Genomic DNA, 17,106 nt, shown 5'->3' on the forward strand with positions numbered 1-17,106 from the left:
TCTCAGCGTTCGCATGCACCCGCGTGCCACGCTCGGAGGCAATGCGCGGACTTCTTGGCAGGGCCACTAGTTGGCGCAGCGCGTCCAGAAAGAAGCGCGAGAGAGGAGCTCGGTTGCCGTACGACGCGTTTCTCGGCGTTCGCACGCACCGGCGCGCCATGCATCATCAGAGATCCCGCCCAGGCTTCGTGGCGGCGGCGCGAGAGGGCGAGTATTCTTAGCGAAGCGCGAAAGAGGACTGCCGCTGCAGTACAAGCCTCATACATAACTGGCTTCGACGGCGGCAATGTCGCGTTATTGATTCAATGCTAACGCATTACCATAGCCCTCGCGAGATCAACACGCCTTGGTTGCTTGGTGATTATGGTGTTGGGCTGCTAGGCTCGAGGTCGCGGGATCAAATCCGGGCGCCGCATTTCGATGAGGGCGAAGTGCAGAAAACACTCGTGGTGTACTTAGGTCAAGGTGCACATTAAAGAACCTCGAGTGGTCCAAAGTAATCCAGAGTCACCCACTACGGCGTGCCTCATTATCAGGTGGTGGTTTCGGCACGTAAAAACCTATATATTTTTAAAATATTGAGATTGGCTCTGCCGCAATTTATTTAATTATACACCTCATATTGCAACTTACAAATTGCAGCTGGTGAGGCGTATCAACGTGGAAAGAAATTTTCAGGATGACAGCAGTTCATTCCCAAAGTGTGCGACGAAATACGTTTGTGCTTCAGTGTACAAAACGACGGTTTGCTAAAAAACGTAGGTGGAACAATAGTGTATTTTTACCGCAAGTTTCACGGCACACATCTCTAAATCCGTGTGATCCTTAAGAATCGTGCCAAGTGCATATGCATTGCAACATCATTGGCTACAATTCGTAAATTCAAAGTTTGCCATGAAGTCATCAATTAAACCGTTAATTATTTAATTATTGTTAATTAGTATATTATGCATTTCTATTTCTTATGTGAGTATTATCCGCCACTTTCAGGAGTCCAGCTCAATGACTACACTTACGTGATCTGCCACAGGCAATTTTAAAACGTTTTGTACGCTCTAAATCAGACACCCCATATATTTGTGTTAGTACGCGCTACCTGTAGTCGTCTGGTGCGTGGAGGTATCTGCATGGACACAAAATATGAGTCCTGTATTTTTGCGATGGGTGGATTGCTCATAGTTTTTAAATCTAATTTAATTTATTTATTAAGAAGTGCTTTATATTGACTTTTGTTTCCTGATCATTCCTTTTTTGTCTTTCTTAGAGAGTAACCCCTACTTTTCCGTGTCGGGTATGTTTTTCTAGCCTCTTTCGGGCACCGATCTTCGCCGAAGGCAGTGCAATCTAAAGCAGTTCTGGTGGGATGTGTAATGTGGGGCTATACCAAAGGTAGTGCAGTCTAAAGCAGTTGTGGTGGGTATGTTTAATGTGGGGCTATCCAATGGTCGTGCAGTCTAAAGCAGTTCTGGTGGGTATGTGTAATGTGGGGCTATCCAAAGGTCGTGCAGTCTAAAGCAGTTCTGGTGGGTACGTGCAATGTGGGGCTATCCAATGGTGGTGCAGTCTAAAGCAGTTATGGTGGGTATGTGTAATGTGGGGCTATACCAAAGGTCGTGCAGTCTAAAGCAGTTCTGGTGGGCATGTGTAATGTGGGGCTATCCAATGGTGGTGCAGTCTAAAACAGTTCCGGTAGGTATGTGTAATGTGGGCCGATACCAAGGATCGTGCAGTCAAAGCAGCTCCGGTAGGTATGTGTAATGTGGGCCGATACCAAAGGTCCTGCTGTCAAAGCAGTTCCGGTAGGCATGTGTAACGTGGGCCGATACCAAAGTTCGTGTAGTCAAAGCAGTTCCGGTAGGTATCTGTAATGTGGGCCGATATCAAAGTTCGTGCAGTCAAAGCAGTTCCGGTAGGTATGTGTAATGTGGCGATACCAAAGGTCGTTCTGTCAAAACAGTTCCGGTAGGTATGTGTAATGTGGGCCGATACCAAAGGTCGTGCAGTCTAAAGCAGTTCCGGTAGGTATGTGTAATGTGGGCCGATACCAAAGTTCCTGCAGTCAAAGCAGTTCCGGTAGGTATGTGTAATGTGGGCCGATACCAAAGGTCGTGCAGTCAAAGCAGTTCCGGTAGGTATGTGTAAGGTAGGCCGATACCGAAGTTCGTGCAGTCAAAGCAGTGCCGGTAGGCATGTGTAATGTGGGCCGATACCAAAGTTCGTGTAGTCAAAGCAGTTCCGGTAGGTATCTGTAATGTGGGCCGATACCAAAGTTCGTGCAGTCAAAGCAGTTCCGGTAGGCATGTGTAACGTGGGCCGATACCAAAGTTCGTGTAGTCAAAGCAGTTCCGGTAGGTATCTGTAATGTGGGCCGATACCAAAGTTCGTGCAGTCAAAGCAGTTCCGGTAGGTATGTGTAATGTGGCGATACCAAAGGTCGTTCTGTCAAAACAGTTCCGGTAGGTATGTGTAATGTGGGCCGATACCAAAGGTCGTGCAGTCTAAAGCAGTTCCGGTAGGTATGTGTAATGTGGGCCGATACCAAAGTTCGTGCAGTCAAAGCAGTTCCGGTAGGTATGTGTAATGTGGGCCGATACCAAAGGTCGTGCAGTCAAAGCAGTTCCGGTAGGTATGTGTAAGGTAGGCCGATACCGAAGTTCGTGCAGTCAAAGCAGTGCCGGTAGGCATGTGTAATGTGGGCCGATACCAAAGTTCGTGTAGTCAAAGCAGTTCCGGTAGGTATCTGTAATGAGGGCCGATACCAAAGTTCGTGCAGTCAAAGCAGTTCCGGTAGGCATGTGTAACGTGGGCCGATACCAAAGTTCGTGTAGTCAAAACAGTTCCGGTAGGTATCTGTAATGTGGGCCGATACCAAAGGTCGTGCTGTCAAAGCAGTTCCGGTAGGTATGTGTAATGTGGGCCGATACCAAAGGTGCAGTCTAAAGCAGTTCCGGTAGGTATGTGTAATGTGGGCCGATACCAAAGGTAGCGCTGTCTAAAGCATTTCCGGTGGGTATGTGTAATGTGGGCCGATACCAAAGGTAGTGCAATCTAAAGCAGTTCCGGTAGGTATGTGTAATGTGGGCCGATACCAAAGGTCGTGCAGTCTAAAGCAGTTCCGGTAGGTATGTGTAATGTGGGCCGATACCAAAGGTCGTGCAGTCAAAGCAGTACCGGTAGGTATGTGTAAGGTAGGCCGATACCGAAGTTCGTGCAGTCAAAGCAGTGCCGGTAGGCATGTGTAATGTGGGCCGATACCAAAGGTCGTGCTGTCAAAGCAGTTCCGGTAGGTATGTGTAATGTGGGCCGATACCAAAGATCGTGCTGTCAAAGCAGTTCCGGTAGACATGTGTAACGTGAGCCGATACCAAAGGTCGTGCTGTCAAAGCAGTTCCGGTAGGTATGTGTAATGTGGGCCGATACCAAAGGTGCAGTCTAAAGCAGTTCCGGTAGGTATGTGTAATGTGGGCCGATACCAAAGGTAGCGCTGTCTAAAGCATTTCCGGTGGGTATGTGTAATGTGGGCCGATACCAAAGGTAGTGCAATCTAAAGCAGTTCCGGTAGGTATGTGTAATGCGGGCCGATACCAAAGGTAGTGCAGTCGAAAGCAGTTCCGGTGGGTATGTGTAGTATAAAAATTGTGGGCCGATCCTGAAAATAGTGCAGTAAAATAATTAAGCAGTCCGACACTGACGCACAAGGCAGCTCGAAATAAGGTTACTGACATTAATGCACGGAGCATAGTGAATAAGGTAGAACAGCTTGAATACTTGTCATTGCTTCACGACGCAGAGCTCATTGCCATAACAGAAACGTGGTGGCACAGTGACGTGAAGGACGATGAGGTATTTCCAAGCACTTACAATATAATCCGCAAGCATAGAGCAGCGCGATCGAGGCGGTTGAGTGGCGCTTCTAGTGAAGAAACCGCTCAGATATGAAACTGTGCCATCCATAAACGGGCATGAAAGTGTGTGGTGCAAACTATTTCTTGACAATACCGTTTTGACAATGGGCGTTATCTATAGAGCCCCGGAAGTCCTGTTGAATTGTTGTATGCGCTTGATCAGTACTTAAATAATATAAGGAATGCCAGAAGTAGAATTGTTTTAACAGGGGATTTTAATTTACCAGATGTCGATTGGGATGCGAGAATTACGGGGCCAGTGGAAAAGCCTAGCGCTGATATAATGTTCGAGATTATGCTTAAGCATAACTTTTTTCAGGTGGTTAATGAGTCGACCAGGACACAGGGGCACAATCAATCTACGCTGGATTTGTTATTTTTGACTAACGGAACATTTAATTATAATGTTGACATAGAGGATGGGATATCAGATCATAAAAGAGTTGTAGCAATTTTAAGTATAGGTAACATGCAATTAGAAAAAAATCCCTCTGTATATTTGTATAATTTTAATCGGGCTGATGACGCATCGCTTATCGACTACTTAGAACATGTTCTTGATAATATGCCGGTCGATAATGACATAAATGGGATTTGAAGATACTTTGTATCAGTTGTTCGCACCTGTTTAGAAAAATATATGCCCAAGAAAATCAAGCCCATAAGAAAACCCAGTCCATGGGTAACTAGAAATATTCATTTGAAGCGGCGACTGAATCGTGCACGTAGAAGGACGCCAAGGCGATGTGCAGAAATAGCCCGTCTCAGTACGCAAATTAGAAAAGAATTTTTAAAGATGCGAAGGCGGCATTTTTTTCAACAACACTGGTGGATTACTTGCAAAACTCGCCTCAAAAATTCTGGAATTACTTATCTGGTTCTACGTGCAACATTAATCAAATTAAGGTAGTCGGAAACGTCTGCAGTAAACCAGCTTATATTGCACAGACTTTTAAGAGTATCTTTAGCTCTGTATTTACACCTGGCACTAATAGGCACCCCATTAATACGAGCGATGGTTTGTTGCCGTGTGGAGATACAAATGATGTTGTAATTTCTCGAGAAAGCATTGTGGCATTGTTGTTAAAACTGGATGCCAAAAAATCTTGAGGCCCCGATGAAATACCGAATGAGTTTTTGAGGCGTTATTGTGAATGGATATCACATTTTCTGTCTAGAATTGTCATTACGTATTGGAGGTGTGCCTGAAGATTGGCTCCTTGCACGCATTGTACGTATTTTTAAAGCGGGCAATAAGTCATTGGCGGAATACTATCGGACAACTTTCATTACATGCAGCATGTGTAAAATGTTAGAACACATAATATCAAAACATCGGGTTGAATATATCGAAAACAACAACTCATTCTACAGCAAGCAGCATGGCTTTGGCCAACGTTTGTCAACAGTGACGCAGCTTTTTGAGGTGTCTCATGCTTTCGGCGTCGCAATTAACAACAAGGAACAAATTGATGTTATAGCAATTGATTTTTTGAAGGCTTTTGATCGGGTGTGTGACACAAAACTTATTGGGAAATTGTATAAACTTTATACAAATAATACACAATACACAAATTATATACACAAATTTATAAATGGATGCATGCGTACCTTACAAATAGAAACCATATGTTCAAATAGCAGGCGAACGATCATTCTCCTTACCTGATTTATCTAGTGTGCCACAAGGTTCGGTTTTAGGACCAATTTTGTTTTTATTATATGTAAATGACATTGCTAATGACTTGCATCCTAACATTGAACTGCGTCTATTTGCGGATGATTGCCTTATTTACTGTCGCGTTAAGAATGTCCGGGATCAAGTGTTGTTGAACGAATGCCTGCAAATAATTTATGACCGGTGCGTTACGTAGGACATGAAAATTAATTTCGATAAATCAGCTTACATGACTGTATCTAACAAGAAAACCGCATTGCTTTTTTACTCACAGAATAAATAATAGCCCACTTCAACATGTTAGTAACCTTAAGTATCTCGGGGTCACAATCGCGAACAATTTGAATTGGAACGAACACATTGAAAACATTTGCGGTTCTGCTCAACGCAAACTCGGTCTCTTAAGGCGAAAGTTGAAAGATGTTACACCCGAGGTAAAGCTCAAGGCGTACAAAACAATTGTACGGCCCACACTGGAATACGCATGTTTAGTCTTGGATCCACACCAAGTAGGCTTGATAAATAAACCGGAACGGATTCAAAGACTAGCCGCACGGTTTATCTTTAATGCTTACCAAAGAACGCAATCTGTAACTGCGTTATTATCCCGTGCCGGTTTATCCGAACTTGCAACGTGCAGAAAGATAGCCAGGTTGAAATTCTTGTACCAACTGTATAACAATAAATTCAATTTGGACTCCAGACTATACTTGCGTCCCCCTGGACGAGTGTCCCCGCGTACAGGTCACCCTCCCGCTGTAATGCCCTGTGTGCCACGCCTTGATGCCTTCAAGTTTTCCTTTCTTGTGAAAACAATAGTCGATTGGAACAGCCTTGACGCAGATGTATTTATTGAAACGCTCAAAACTGAATCATTTGAGCGTAAACTGTCATGATCTGTTTGCTGAATGCATTGTTTGTTTATTGCGGAACTGGCGTTTCGTGTTTGTTGAAAATTCTTTTTCCCCACCCCTGTAACAGCCCGCAAGGGCTAACAGTATTGGAAATAAATAAATAAATAAATAAATAAATAAATAAATAAATAAATAAATAAATAAATAAATAAATAAATAAATAAATAAATAAACTCCCCCTACTCTTCTCACGCGATAGAGTGCCGCGCGCAGTGACTCCGTCCCATTCTCATGCCCAACTCGCTCAGGAAGACATTGTCTTTGACCGATATTAAGTAGAGGTTGAATCGCCTTCCAACTTTTTTTCTCTCTCCCCAGCAGCTCCTTTACAATGAGCAGAACGGCAGTGACGCATTGGTCACGTAGAGAGTTTAAACTGATTAACGGGATACAAATATGCGGAACTCTTCCATTGCTGCTGAACTACAAAAGAATGCACGCGCTCTTTCGCACGCTAGCCGCATAGGAGTATTCTGAACACGTAAAAATAATAATATATAAATGCAGTTCTTAATGTGTTCGCTGCTGATTATAGATGCCTCTACCTGCTGCGGCAAGCGTTCTCCGAAAGGGTCATCTTTCTTGATAAATGTGTCTAGGACCGCACGCCTCGTAATTTTTATCAATTTCCCTTTCACTGCAAGCTCTGGTAATTTCTTTATTCTCAGCGAGACGTGGGCGTGTTTTTTTCGTTTTTTTTTCTGACTCCTTATCTCTCCGTTTCTTAAGCGCACAGGCGGACGTACGTATGCAGCCGAGCGTAGAAGACAACACGCCGCAACGTTTCTGGTTATCTCGCGTCATCTCTGCTCCTGCTTTTCAGAGGCTGTGGAGCGGAGTGGTTGCTGCAGTGTGCTAGTCGGCATCAGAAGAGAAAGGGGGCAATACGAGAAGCACACAGGTGCAAAGCCAACAGGCGACCGCAGGGACTCGAGAGGAACGAAACCTGTTCCTGTTTACCACGGCATGCCTGATTCAACGCTGATGTTATTACAGACGACCTGAAAGTACGAACATCATGCGTGCCGTACAATCCCGAGCAAGCCTCGGCCCGTGGGAAAACGCTCGTGAAAGGGCTTTATGTGAAATAAAACGTACAAACAGAATTTTCTCTTCATTCCTTTCAGAAAGCGTTCTTAAAACCGCTCAATATGTGGAAACGATGCTTTCTTAGTGCTTAGAGGGAGGAGATTGTGTTGCCTAATGGTGCCAGGCGCATTTTTATTGACGTCTGAAAGCTTCCAAGAACAAAGTTGGGGAAAGAGTGGGTAGGTCAGTGGAGAGGTTCTTGCTCGCTCAGGAAAGCACAGTAAACGCTGTTCCGCTTAACGTGGCAGCGCTCGCGTGTAAATGGTTGACCGACAGTAACAAACACAGGCTCAAATTTGCCGTGGCCACGCAGGCAACAGAATATTGCGGAAGGGTTGGAATTCAGTAAACCTATTACAATATATAAAGCTGTGTTGTTGATTTTCGTCATCTGGTGTCATTGAGAGGAGCTAGGGGGAGAGATAAACTTGGGAGGCACGAGAGGCCTAAAACACATGGTTGAGAGGAATTGTTTGACGTTAGTGTCGAACACCACGCTGTCCGTTGGGGGCTCTGGGCACTCTCGTCTGGTAACGTTGTGCCGTGTGTTCATTCTTGTTGCGCGTTGTCTTGTACTGCTAGTGGTAACTTTGCTAGCTGCCACCATCTATACAGTGTTTATTTATTTTCTAAAAAAAAAATACCATTATCCTGCTTACTATTTTTTTTCTTTTACGAACCCGATGTCAAAGCTTCCTGTGTTGAAGATCTGCGATTGAGCAGACAGTCTATCAACGTGGCGTTACCTGCCATTGTGCGAATGGGCGCGACCGAACGCGGAAACAATGGGCGTTCTCACCTCGCGTCGCTGCCGTAGCAAGACTTTTCGCACCAATCGTAGACAAGTGATGCCTCTCATCAGGGCGCCCATAAATCTAGCATTCTTTGGGCTGTTAGAAGCAAGCGAGGCGCGCGGTAATTGCCACTGCGATGCGGAACCAATCGGGCGATGGAAAATGAACCAAACCCGCCATGGTTGCTTAAGGCTATGGTGTTGGGCTGCTAAGCACGAGGTCACGGGATCAAATCCCGGCCACGGCGGCCGCATTTCGATGGGGGCGAAATGAGAAAACACGTACCCGTGTACTTAGATTTAGGCGCACGTTAAAGAATTCCAAGTGGTCCAAATTATCCCGGAGCCCCCCGCCAGTACGGCGTTCCTCATAATCAGATTGTGGTTTTGGCACGTGAGACCCCATAATTATTGAAAATAAACCAAGAAAACAAGCTGAAATATTACGCTGAGTCGCTTTTCTTCCTGTCTGCGTTCCTAGCGCGCTATAATATGCAATATCGGGAACATTCCTCACCAGCGAGCATGCAAACGACAACTATTTTGGAACGCTTACACCCTTATCAGGAAACACGCAGTTTTATACACAATGTAATCTTAAGTGTTCTCGCCGTATCAGCGCGTTCTGCGATAGGAATCAGCGGCCGTTCCCTGCGGACAAGCCGCACCTGGTGCTTTTTAACAAACTAAATGGAATTTTCTTTCAGTAGTTCTTTATTACATCTTACGCAGTTATATGACAAGCACATGGCGAGCGTCGCAGGAACTAAATACCAGAAGCGATGGGCTTCGACTTGAGTGCAGTAACTTGGGGAAGCTTATGCGGACAGGTCCTCTTCGGTTGCAGGTCTTCGGACAGGTCCAGCTCCGTTGCCTCTCCAGTCTGAACAGTCTCCATAAATTAGGAGATACTTGTAGGTCCACCCAGAAGTGGACAGATCAGCATATTTGTATGCAAAATTAAACGAAATGCGTAATGTTATACTCACTTAAAAAACACGACTTCCACAAAGACAGGTCACTGCTTTGAATACGCAGCCTACAAATCAACTTGTGGTGGCAGAGTGATTTCTGGCAATCAATTTTGATGCGAAATGACTAACGGAAACGAGCAACACTTGGTGGCGGCTTGAAGGCTTGTGCTGCAATCGGCATCAAATTAAGTCGTCGCTAAGTGCGTGACACCCGTACCGCGACACCCGTGTCCTTGCCGGCGCTTCTCATGAATTATCTGTTGTGCAGACGACTGCGCTAGCACTCGGCGAGTTTGCAGCGACGGGCGTTACGTAAGGCGTTACGTTTTGTCGAGCAGGTTCACCCGAATCCGGTATGCGCATTTTTCTTGTTCGTCCCGTGTGTCACGGTCACCGCGCTGGTGCCGGACCGCGTGGGCGGCCGGTGAGATCGCATGCACGGCGATGCGAGGGGGGCACGCCAATCCGCCTTCGTCTCGGCCGCTCTATCTCTGGCGCCGGCGTGCGCCGCTATCGTGGATGAACGGCTTGCATGGGCGGCAACGCCTTGCCGTCGTCGCTCCTGCGGTCAGCTAGGGGACGTCGCGTCTCTAGCCGGGCGGACCCGAGGCAGGTGTGTCCGTGCGGGGGTCCCCAAAGTCGCGGTCTGGCGCGCGTTCGCCCGCGTGTCTGGGCGCCAGCAGCGGAAGCCGGCAAACGAGCAGCGCCGGTTCAAGCGGGGATGGGTGCCGCCCCCCTCCTCGCTTCGTTTCTCTCCCTCGCGGCGTCGCTCGCTTACTAGTTGGGGCGCACGCGCTTTCTTGCCGAAGACCGCCCGCGGCAGGCTTGAGAAAGCGCGACGGCCCGCCGCTGCAAGGAGGCACTGTGTTTTTTTCTGTCCGAGGCAGCAGCCCCGCTCCCGGCACTGCTCCCGAGATGCGTCCACCGCGTGCCTACTAGTCGGGCTCGTGCCGTCGTCGCCGCCGTCTACCACTCCGCATGGCCCCCCGGCTCTGGCTCTGGCTGCACGGTGAGCAACAGCCCTTCCCGGGGTTTCCCCGACGTCAGGCGGGCAGCGTGCATTCACACTTGACGCGCGCTAGCGACGCGGCGGTGGCTTTCGCCTCGGCGCGAGTGTTCGAATGTCGAAGGGACTTTCACCGGAACCTACGTGCAACCAAATAATCGCAAAGCGAGACAATGTTTTCTTCGTTTTGATGATGGCAAGGCTATCGTAGTCACCGGGCGAGCTTCCTTACCGCTTTTTTTTTTTTTTTTTTTTCACGAGGAAGTGTCATGTCGGTAAAACCGTTTTCTTGGCTCCATTCTGCAATTGTCAGTGAACGCTCAACTGCCTGCGTTATGGAGATTTGTATAAGCGGTCTCGTTGCAAAATTGTCGAGGCGCTTACGCTACAGAGTTTCCCAATGCCGCACGCTGTGTCGGCGCCTGTGTGGCTGTAGTTGACGCCTGTATGCCTGTAGAACTATCAGAAACTAGTGTCCGAAGAACGAAAATTGCGTGTGTTGAGCCCAGTGTGCGAGAGATCGGTGCCTCAAGCGTGAATGCACGCGGTACTATTTAGCGGCGTCGTGATGTGCTCGACCACACGTCGCCCGCTGCAGACGGCCGGCGCGGAAGGGCGAAAGTGAATGGGTGGGCGAGGTTCCTTACGTCGCGTATCGCTGTCGACAGTTTCACTTGGCCGATAGTGAGACGCGACGCAATGAATCAAGTGTTCTGTTTCTTTGTGGCGCCTTTCCATATAGTGACAGGAGTGTCTGACGAACACACAGATGCCTACTATATAGGCATCTGTTTGCTAATGTGTATGGTTTCACAAGTAGTTCTACCGTCGTAACGTGAATTCGAGTCTGCTGAGATGCTTGTGGTGGTACATTGGTAAATTTAATTTGTTTCGGAAATATTTTTCGACCGCTGCTGGGCCGGAAACTTTGCTGGCAATAATGTCTTCTTGAATTTTAGCTTTCTTTACTGTTCTTTGGTTAAGGTGGGTGGAAATTCTCCGATGTATTTTGCTCCTTTTTTTTTTTTTTTAACTTGTGTGCGCTCTGAAGCGGCTCCTTGCTACCGTCAGTCAGCAAATGGCACACGACAGGCAAACTTGTCACAAATCTAGCTTTTTCTTCTGTTGTTCTGTCTGCTAAAGAACCAAATGCGCATAACCATTACCACTCGCAGCGCATGCGTTCAAAGACCCAATAATTTTTGTGTGCATTTGACGTTGTGGTTTTTATACATGCATACTGAATGAAGCAATAACCTTAACGCATGGGTAACCTCGACATCGGCGGGAAGCGGTCGAATACCTTCCAGTTAGTTTAGCAAAAGGCAATAAATAACTTTAGAATGCATTTGCTTTTACACGAGTTGAAAGCGACATAGAAACTAAATTACGAAAAAAGTGATGAATGCTCACAATGATGAAATTTGATGGTGTTCCTAAATAATTAAATAAGTGCGAAGACAGGCTAGATTAGAGCCTGTTATCCCAAATCAGATTTCATAAATTGAACCTACCACATTCTCCATATAACACGCACTCACATACCACCAAAATACGGGCATTAGGCGCTCGTTAAAGGACCCGAGGTGCTCAAAATTAATCCAGCGTCTCGAACGACGGCACGCCTCATAATCAGATCGTGATTTTCGGCCCGTAAAACTGCATTTTTATTGAACCTTTTCATCATCAGCCTATATTTGTCCACTGCAGGACGAAGGCCTCTCCCTGCGATCTCCAATTACCTCTGTCTTGCGCAAGCTGATTCCGACTTGCGCCTGCGAATTTCCTAACTTCATCACTCCACCTATAGTTTTCTGCCGTCCTCGACTGCGCTTCCCTTCTCTTGGTATCTTTTTAAATTTAAATTAAGTCTACAAATGTGCTAGCGATAGAAACGCGATACTCGGACCGTATGGCCGCCGGCGCTATTAGCGCCATCGGAGAGCGCTCGGTGATGGCTAGGGGACCAAATGCAGTCACAAAGACTCTCACTTTCATCGTATACCACAGTTAAGCAGCTTGGTGTCCTCAGGGCTCAGTGGTGGCGCAAGAAGAGCCGGCAGCCATGCGCTCGGAGTGTAGCGTTTCGATCGCTGAGCATGGTACCTGAAAGCCGACGAAACTTTGTCTTATAACAGAACTGCATTTTCGAGCATCCCTCAGTTCCTTGGTTATAGTTATGTGTGCTTATTCAAAAGAGGGCTGGAATAGTTAATTATTGGGCTAGTTGGTTTTCCATAACTGAGCAAGTAACTTGGCGCAATAAAAAATAGACAGCGCTTGTCTGCCTTTCTTGTCTGTGTTTTTTATTGCGCCAAGTTACTTGTGCAGTTGAGGACTGATCCGTGCGTTAGTTTCACGCGTGTGTGAAATTCCCAAATGCTCCACGCTGCATCTAACGACGCACCAAAGACTGCCAGTCTATGTCATTATACTTAAACGAGGTTTATAGGTTCATTTATTGCGCGCCTGTTTTCTTTACAAATTACTTTTGCCTCTGTCTTCCCCACGGTGCCCATATTTACCCCATTTCGACGTGCTGATTGCATGAATGATTGGTCAAGGAATTCTTTTTCGTTTAATATATAGCACTGTACTGTATATACTGCTAAATGCAAGGAAGCGCTCTAGCTACAACATAGTTTCTATAGTGCGAAAAACATTTTTTCCGGTAAAGACAGGGGCACACAGCGCTTTAGTTCCTTGTCCTGTCCTCCCGCTCCCCCCCCCCCCCCCTTTTTTTTTTTTTTCGCGCTAAGAACTGTCGCACACCAACGGCCTTCTCAACTGTTAGTTAAGGAACGCTCGGTCTCCACAGCAAATATGTCTAAATCCTTGTGAAGCGCAGGCCTGCTGTTTGGTGACCGCCATACCGATTTTAGTTGAATTTGTTGGATTTAAATGAATAGGACAATTTAATGATAGATTGCAGCAGAACTTTGATTCAGGCTGCCAGTATCTAACCGAAATTGAGAAATGATGAAACATTGAAAAAGAAATTTGCGGCTCCAGGTACGCAAGCTAAGCAGAAATCAAAATTTTCTAAGGTGCACATGTACAGCGCCTCAAGCGGACAGAATTGTTGTGTTGCACTTTAACGCCAGAGCACGGCGTTATTTTAATAGTTTTGCGAAGGTCACGGAAGAACATTTGATATTCGGCGCGCTCGTACACCGCATCTCTCATAGTTCAGGTGCACCATTGAGACGTTATATCCCAGATATATGAACTGCTGCTATTGACTGCTTTTAAGCTTTTCTGAGCAAAAGCAATAAAAAAAAGCAAAATGCTTTAGAATTGCTCTGAATGAACTAACGGCGGCTTGTGCCAAATTGTCGGGACGGGGCAAACTGCATGCGCAAACCTTTTCTTGAATTAGCGCAACTCAAAATGAGTGAAGGAAACGGGACAAAACAAGAAACAGGAGACGGGGCGCTAAACTTGAAAGATGCCAAAACCACTATCTGATTATGAGGCACGCTGTAGTGAGGGACTCCGCATTAATTTTGACCACCGGAGGATCTTTAACGTGTGTGCATCGCCCCCATCGAAATGCGGCCGGGATTTGATCCCGCGACCTCGTGCTTATAGCAGCGCAATACCGCCGCCGCTAAGCCACCGCGGCGGGTGAAACGTCACAGAATACCAACTCGCTCCAACCGTCGCCTTAGCGTGTGTGTGTAAAAAAAAAAAAAAAAAAAAAAAAAAAAAAAAAAAAAACCAGGACACTACCGGGCACGTTGTTGCATACTCTGCCAGCGTAGCGGTTTGCACCAACAAGCTCTTGAGCAGCGGTATGCGATTCGTCAAGATAAGTAGCGGTGTACGAGCGTGATACGTTTCTGTGAAGGCGTTTGTCATCTGTGTTCTGCGATAAGGATCGGTCAATGGCACGGCAGTCACCGCACTGCAGTTCGACCACACGCTGTCCATACTGGGGCGGTCAGGCTTGGAGGATCGGGGCCGACTATTGACCGCCTCGTTTGTGTGTGTGTGTGCGTGCGTGCGCGCGCGCGCGTATATATATATATATATATATATATATATATATATATATATATATATATATATACAGGAAGTATGAAAGGCATATATGCGAGGTAGTATGACAGGCATATAAACGCAGGCTGGAGAGCATACCGCTTCATTTTCCTATAATTCGGTTGCTATTACGCTGCAATTTTTTAATGCCCAGTGCTCTGACATTCTGGCGGCGCTTACAAGAGCATTCGCTAGAGGCGAACAAGTTTTTTTTTTTTTTTTTTCACAATTCAAGCATTCGGAGACATGGGATGAAGGGCGCGTCCCGAAATTGTCTGTATACGATGTCCGAGCAATACTACGTCTCATAACCTCGCTGCACCATTTTTATTGTGTATCACTGTAGATTGATTATTGTTGGGGTTTAGCACGTCCGGAAGCGTACAACCGGCTATAAACACGACGTCGTAGCGAGGGGAAGTGGATTTATTTTGACCAGTTGGTCTGTAACGTGCACCTAAAGCACGGTGCACGAGCTATATAGATGTTTAGACGCCAACGGGTAAGAATGGTGTAAGCAAAGAAAAAACGCGTTTGGAATGCGCCGGTGCTAAGCCATGACTCCCGTCTGATTCCTTCATACCCGTTGCCGTCTAAGCATCTATACGAGCGTTCGAATCAGCTCCTGTCGGAATGCGGCTGCCGCGGCCTCGTGCACAACACCACAACTACTGCGGCGGTGTACTCCTGTAAAAAAATGTAGCCATAATTAAGATACATAAAGACATGTCGTCGCTATCTAATGTTCTTTGAATGGTGTAATGCGAATATAATATAGAACACATGCTATTTAGTAACAAGTATTCCTGTCCTGCAGTATTTTTGCATTTCTAAGCGAAAGAAAAGTGTCCTGAATTTCTAAGCAAAAAAAAAAAAAAAGTGTTGAAGCCATCGACGACGACTTTCAATGTAAAATAGCCTGAACAAACGAACGAGTGAATGAACGAGTGTGTGAACGAGAGGAGAGACAGGGGGCGAGAGTGCGAACGAACGTTTTTATTGTCGAGTCCGACCATCGACCGTCACAAACCTCCGACCAACCAGATAAACGGCCCAAGGAGCAAAGAATGCTGTTTGCTTTAATCGGCCGTCTGCATGCAGGGGTCTACAGCACGTACCTCGATAAGTCATATGTGCATCCCAAATCCGGCCACACTTTGTTTTTGCAACTTTAATCGTGCGTTTCTTTCCGCCAGCAGTAAGGCACATGAAAGGAGTGCTTATCAAAATTAAATGGCTGCGTCCCTCTCTCCATTGCTGTTCCAAGGGGCTTCGAGCAGCCACGGCGGGCGCGCGTTTAGATTACCAGTACGCCACGACTGTCGCGCCATGATATAGCATCATTGTCTCAGATCAACGTGCCGGAGAGTGCGTGCAACTGCTTGCGCGACTACTTTCATAATAAATCGCGATCGATAGGAGTGGAATCCGAGACGGAGCCTCTCGAACCACGCTGCTCCGGCCGCCCTCCCTCCATACGCGGAACGAGACGGAAAGCAAACGGGCGGCGGGGTCGCGTCTATGAGTCGCGGTTGCCGGCGCGCGCGTAGTCCGTTGCGAGGCAATTACCCCTGTCGATGTGGCGTTGGCTGCCGCCGCGTGTGTCGTATTACGATTGGGCCAGTCCAGTCGGGGCGGCCGTCTCGTTCGCGCGTGATGGATCTGGTGCGTCCGTGCGCGGCTGCAGGCTCCCGCCTTTGTTGTGACCGCAAGCTGCCACTGCTGGCGCGAGGTGTCTCGCTAGTCGATGGCCGTGCCCGGCTAAGAGCAATGACACCGTTTCGCTCCTCTCGGGATGTCACGCGATACATGCGGCAGCGCGGGTTTAACGTCCGAAAACTGCAACAGTACACAAGACGCGGCATTTGAGGGAAATGGAGCCTGTAACGTGTACTAAAAGCAAGAAGTCGAAAATTAGTAAATTGGGTGAGAAGGAGGGGGTTGGTAGCCTGCTCGCCACAGCACATTCTAGCCAGAATGTGTAGACGGGCACCTATTGCTCTCACTGCGCTCAGCAGATAAACAGTTGCTGCTTTTACAGGTTGGGCGCATCTGTTTCAATGGCTGTACATCCACGTGTTGCACTGTATACATCCAATGGCTGTACGTACCCGCGAAGTGGCTCATATAAACCTTGTATGCTGACCACGTATGTGCAGGTCTGTTCTGCGTAACAAAAAGTTACTCCCTATACATAAAAGTTGAACATATAATGTCGGCTTACAGATATCTCTTAAGCACACCAGCCGATGGTTAATTATTTTCCACGACTCCTTTAATTTTGCTTTTTAAGTTTGACGATTTGGTATGTGCCACTGGGGGTGTGGCCGTTCTTGGCCAATCCACCAGAATGTGTCACTGTGACACAAAAGGTACAGATTCCTTAAATGTTGCTTTATACGATTTGTAGTTTTCGGTGCATACACTTGTCATCAACCAATAGTAAGCGTCTCCGTTAGCTGTAAAGCACTTAAGGCGGCTTTACTTAAGCTTCGCTTCGCATAGATGCTAACATGTGCGTCTCCTTATCACACAATTTTCTTTAAGGCTAAGCTTTCTGCACAGGTGTTATTTGACCGAAGTTAAAGCCAAGAAGCGTCTTGTTGGGTAGGCACTTATTGGTTATGCGCGTTACCGCGAAGCGACACAACACGAAACTTCTGTGATTGGAGAAGTACGAGAGCAGCCCCTTGGCACGCAGTTGGG

General features: G+C 46.9%; 1 protein-coding gene across 2 annotated transcripts in view; it reads left to right on the top strand.

The window, feature by feature from the left end:
• Positions 1 to 9,680: 9,680 nt before the first annotated feature.
• Positions 9,681 to 17,106, top strand: part of LOC119456831 (sushi, von Willebrand factor type A, EGF and pentraxin domain-containing protein 1-like) — a 169,359-nt gene continuing 161,933 nt past the window's right edge. The window contains exon 1 of one of the 2 annotated variants that reach the window (XM_037718653.2): positions 9,681 to 10,362. In XM_037718653.2, the coding sequence (XP_037574581.1) occupies positions 10,332 to 10,362 (31 nt within the window). In that variant the 5' untranslated portion in view covers positions 9,681 to 10,331. The remainder of the gene's footprint in view (positions 10,363 to 17,106) is intronic. The other variant, XM_037718660.2, reaches the window with a different exon arrangement.

The sequence above is a fragment of the Dermacentor silvarum genome, chromosome 1, assembly GCF_013339745.2.
Source record: "Dermacentor silvarum isolate Dsil-2018 chromosome 1, BIME_Dsil_1.4, whole genome shotgun sequence".
Lineage (NCBI taxonomy): Eukaryota > Metazoa > Arthropoda > Arachnida > Ixodida > Ixodidae > Dermacentor > Dermacentor silvarum.